Source organism: Alosa pseudoharengus, unplaced genomic scaffold (genome assembly GCF_046254945.1).
Source record: "Alosa pseudoharengus isolate Yale_2024_CS ecotype anadromous, Long Island Sound unplaced genomic scaffold, YU_APseudo_1.1 YU_APseudo_1.1_scf_9, whole genome shotgun sequence".
Lineage (NCBI taxonomy): Eukaryota > Metazoa > Chordata > Actinopteri > Clupeiformes > Clupeidae > Alosa > Alosa pseudoharengus.
The window spans coordinates 36,596,122-36,601,121 of record NW_027468881.1 but is presented as its reverse complement, the minus strand read 5'-3'; the positions used below and the strand labels follow the sequence as shown (position 1 = coordinate 36,601,121).

At 49.3% G+C, this 5,000-nt stretch overlaps 1 protein-coding gene across 2 annotated transcripts in view; it reads left to right on the top strand.

The window, feature by feature from the left end:
* plxna1a (plexin A1a) overlaps positions 1–5,000 on the top strand; it is a 162,012-nt gene that overhangs the window by 125,868 nt on the left and 31,144 nt on the right. For both annotated transcript variants that reach the window (XM_076275564.1, XM_076275563.1), the window contains exons 13-15: positions 1,553–1,704; positions 2,211–2,334; positions 2,802–2,938. In XM_076275564.1, coding sequence (XP_076131679.1) covers positions 1,553–1,704; positions 2,211–2,334; positions 2,802–2,938 — 413 coding nt within the window. The remainder of the gene's footprint in view (positions 1–1,552; positions 1,705–2,210; positions 2,335–2,801; positions 2,939–5,000) is intronic.

The window sequence follows — 5,000 nt, the reverse complement described above, 5'->3', positions numbered from 1 at the left end:
TCTCTGTGATTGCTCTTGCAGACACAGGCGAAAGCACTGCATGTTAAATGGGAAAGCAATACTGAACAATGGAAAAACATTAAAAATGCAAAAGTAAGCTCACTAGCACGGCTGAATGTATTTGATTATAATGTAGATTTGGCTAAGTGATTTAACAGTGTATTTCCTTTAAAAATCTGAATGTTTAAAGTAACAGATGGCCTCTTAACAGGTACCTCTTTATTTTGACCATGGAATACAGACATTCTGCAGTATAGCTCACAACACCTAAAAGGCCAATAAAATGTGTAATAGTATTGTTACAGGGGGGAGCTGGCTCTACAATATAACCCCCCTAACATCTGTACCTGTAGATTTTCTCTTTGGTTGAGCTTGTGTCATGTAAAATAACTGCACTCAAGAAATGTGTCATGTAAAATAACTGCGCTCAAACTACAGTAAAGAGAAAATATATCTAAAAAATAAATAAAAACAGGGTTTTGTGCATGAAAGTAAGCAACATGAGTGTCTCATTTGGCCGTCGTGTGGTGATCTGAGGCTCTGTAGTCTAATGTAAGCCATGTGGCCCCTCTGGGTGCTCTGTAGTCTAATGTAAGCCATGTAGTTCGTTTGGGTGCTCTGGGTGACTCTCTGCAGTCCCAGATGCCAGACCGACTGTAAGTGAGAGCAGCCGCCATGTCATTCTGTGGTGTGGGCGTGCAGCCTGGCTGCCCAGAGCTCCTCTAAAAGCATGTCATTGTGGACGCCATTCAGGCCTGGCGAGCCGAGCAGGCGGGCAGTGTGACCAGGCCGGTGGGGACGGACGGGCTGCTGGTGGTGCTGGTGGTGGAGTGGTGGGTCTGGGCGGAGACAGCCTGGTGGAGATTACCCATAATTACCTCGTGATGTTTGTTTGGAGGGGCTGGACTCCCACCGCGGCCGCGGCACATCCGTCAGCGCGTTTGTTTTGTCACGCCACACCTGTCCTCGTTAAGGTGGAATAATCCCGCTAAATAAATCACGTTACGGCGCCGACACTTCAGCAGGCGGTCGGCCGCGAGACTCCGGCGCACTGTAATAAGTTTCAATTAGAAACGGAGGGGGAGAGAGAACGGGGAGGGAGGTGAGACTTTGGAACAGGACACACTTTTTGTTCCTCCCTACGTGCCGTTGAGGGGACCATTTTTCTTCGTTATGCCAACGGGAGGCGGCATATTACGGTGGGAGTTGGCTAAGGTTGAAGGGGCACGATGCCCTGCTGCCAGCGCCGGGGGGTTTTCATCACCATCGTGCCGACTGCTCGCCAAGCGGGAGTCCCTCACATGGAGGCCAGCAGAACAGCCCAAGGAGACTAACGAGGATGTGAACGCAGGATTAATCACAAACGGGTTTTCACTGGGCTGATAAGAGGCCAGTGATGGGGGCCCTAGCAAATTGCTTTTGCACTGAAGTGTATGTTCTCGTGACAAGAAAGTACAAAAGTAGCTGTAGCGTGTTGTGATTTGCGTGGAGGCAGGTGATTTGTCAGGCCGTGGGCGTACCCTACTTTAACGGCTGCTCCTCGTTTCTGCAGGTGTTTCCAGAAACGGGCCCCAAACAGGGTGGCACGCGCCTCACCATCATCGGGGAGAACCTGGGCCTCCAGTTCCACGACATCCGGATGGGCGTTCGCCTGGGGCCCGTGCCCTGCGTCCCCATCGAGGAGGAGTACGTCAGCGCGGAGAGGTGAGGGTCCACTCGCTTTTCTTTGTCTTTCGCTCCGTCACACTTCATCCCTCGTTCTCTCCCACCTCTGGTCACCTCGTGTGCCCATGTTATGGGGTACAGGTCATGGGTGAAGAGGGAGTGTGGAGCGGCGATCCTCTCCACACTTCATAGCCAAACTCTGCAGCAGAGCAGCTGGCGTCCAGCTGGTGCCCGGCAGCAGCTGGGGTCAGCGAGGGCGTCCCCACTGACTGCTTGGCATTCCTCTCACGCCGGCTCTGCCTTCAGAACACTTGCTTGGACAGATGCACACTCATGCGTCCGTCCCCTCTCCTATCAACAAACACACTCTTAAAACAGCTCTCTCTCTCCTCACACAGGAGAACTCTGCGTTGTTATTGGGGAGAGTTTATGGTACAATCAGAAAATGGTACACATTGTTTGTCAATGACAGGATGAATTGAGGAATAGATGGATGTCTGGTCAGAGACACATCACATGTCAACATCTTGTATGCCCTGTTGCAGGATCGTTTGCATGCTGGGTGACGCCACTGGCTACCCGTCCCAACAGACCACCAACCTGGAGGTGTGTGTGAAAGAGTGCCAGCCAGAGTACCGCGCCCTAAAGCCCCGCGCCTTCACCTTCGTGGTAAGCATGCGGCACCAACACATCAGTAAATAGGCAGGGTTTTACAATGAGAGGGGACTGAATATATCACTTTGTGTTGTTAAATCATTAAGTGATTTAATATTGAAGTTAATGGTTATATTATTATTCTAAATAAAAAATCACTCTTGTGAAGTGATGCTGGATTTACTGTTGAATCATTAGTTTTTATAATTTAATCATTAACAACATTGAACACCTGTGTTTCTGCAATAATGACATTTGTCAACCGACAACTTTCAGGCTACTGAATGCTAGCCCAGCTCCTTAACCACTACACTACCACCGCCAACAAGTAATGTTTGCTAATAAGTGGGTGTGTGTGAAGCATTAAGTCTTCACACACACCCACTTAGTGAAGCATTAAGTCTTCATGGTCATGTATTAGGCTGAACCTCTTGCTGTGGCCAGCAGATTCAAGCCTGTCCTCTGTGCTTGTGTGTGTCCAGTCTCCCTTCTTCACGCGTGTGGTACCGGCCCAGGGCCCCATCTCTGGGGGCACTAGGATCACCATCGAGGGCAGTCACCTCAATGCCGGCAGCTCTGTGTCCATCAGCATAGGCCGCCAGCCCTGCCTCTTCAAGAAGTACGTCTGTCTGCCTGCCTGTCTGCCTGTCTGTCTGTCTGTCGTTCTGTCTGTTCTGTCTGTCTGTCTGTCTGTCTGTCTGTCTGTCTGTCTGTCGTTCTGTCTGTTCTGTCTGTCTGTTTGTCTGTCTGTCTGTTCTGTCTGTCTGTTCTGTCTGTCTGTCTGTCGTTCTGTCTGTTCTGTCTGTCTGTTTGTTTGTCTTTCTGTCTGTCTGTTTGTCTGTCTGTCTGTTCTGTCTGTCTGTCTGTCGTTCTGTCTGTTCTGTCTGTCTGTTTGTTTGTCTTTCTGTCTGTCTGTTTGTCTGTCTGTCTGTCTGTTTGTCTGTCTGTCTGTCTGTTTGTCTGCCTGTCTCTGTTCTTTCTGATGTGTACTGTCAGAGCATCCTGTATCTAGGTAATGACTGAAGACTGATGGACACAGGATATGGACAAGGACAGATTGATGCTTGTGTCCAGCAGTCTTCTCACAGCAGTGTCTCTTATGGGGGACAGTGAGAACGTCCCTGTCCTCTGTTTACCTGGCAGAGAGCACCAGTTTGTGCATTGCAGCGCAGCGCAGGCAAGGGTGGGAGGGGGGGACACCACAGTGCCAAGTGGCTGACAGGAGGAGAGAGAGAAAAGGCAAATTGCTGTGGCAGCCATCAGCTAATGTGTCAGCAACACCTGGCCCGGTGCCAACATGTTATCAGGACACACAAAAAATGGCTGGACTGGCGAGACGTGCTCTATTTTTCACTTTCCCCGTGCTTAGAAAGCAGCGGAGGGGGAAACAAAGGGGGGGTATGTTGGTGTACATCAGTTAGTCCCCATTGCATGTGTGTATATGAATGTATTGTGAGTGTGTGTACTCCCATTGCTCTGTGCTGTCTAAGGGTGCAATTAAAGGAACATTTGTGTGTGTGTTTGTGTGTGTGAGAGAGAGTGTGTGTGTACTCTTTTTTTTGGTTAATCCCCATGTTTTTTTCTACCCATCAGTCAATTTTTGCACATTCCCTCCCACCTCTATGCACGTTGCCAGTTTCTCTATTCACAAACCCACATGCTACACGGAGGCAAAATTGCATCTATTTCTGTCTGACTAAGTCTTCTAAATATAATGTCTCTCAGAGTATAGATGCCAAAATGCAGTCCCCGAACGTGTCTCACCCAACCCCCACCCCAGTATTATGTGAATTAAGAGCCTTATTTGCATGACGTACGTTTTTTTTTTTGCGTTCCCCTTTTAATATTGATGTAGTCATCTTCACCGGCTCCCTTCACCTGCTGTTTCTCTCCTTTCTGTTTTGTCTGCTTCGGTCTTCATTTTTTGTTGTTATTTGTGACAGCCACCTTATCAAAATATGCCGCACTCTCCTAAGGCTTTCTGGGGCGCTCGTGTCGTGCAAAAAAAAAGGGTTCCCATGGAAACCTGGCTGTGGGGAATCAACAGAGACATTACAAGCACGTCTCCACTCGGAATCAGGAGACGGGTCCTCCCCAAATTGCTTTTCACCAAGGTGCTCAAGAGTAGGTGGTGGCCAATGTGAGGGAATTCACGGCGTGATCTCTTTAGCTGCTGCAGATTACAAATGTTTCATTGCATGCTGCTCTCTGCAGCGCCTGTCTGCATAACAACAGTGGTGTCTGAGCAGCACATGCGCGGCAACAAAAACAAAAAGTCAGTTCCTTAAGAGTAACCCAGAGTGCACAGAGAAAAAGACGGTTGAGTTGAGTGTGTGGCCATCCTTTGAGTTCCTTAAGAGTAACCCAGAGTACACAGAGAAAAAAGATGGTTGAGTTGAGTGTGTGGCCATCCTTTGTTAATCCCGAGCTGGTCAGGCATTACGGCGCAGTAGCGTACTGCAGCAGACTCCAGTTGAGCGCAGACTGGGCTCTTCTTCAGATTGAAGGACTGAGGCGGCCAGACAACAGGAGGTCTGGACCGGCCGGACGCCTTCCCTGACCTCCGGGGGGAGGGTTGTGATGAGTTTGTGAGAGGAAATTGGGAAAGATGAAAACTCTGCAGTCGGGTTGTGATGCAGGTCCGTCTTGTTTTATGGAAGATAGGTCTCCCTTCTCTCCTG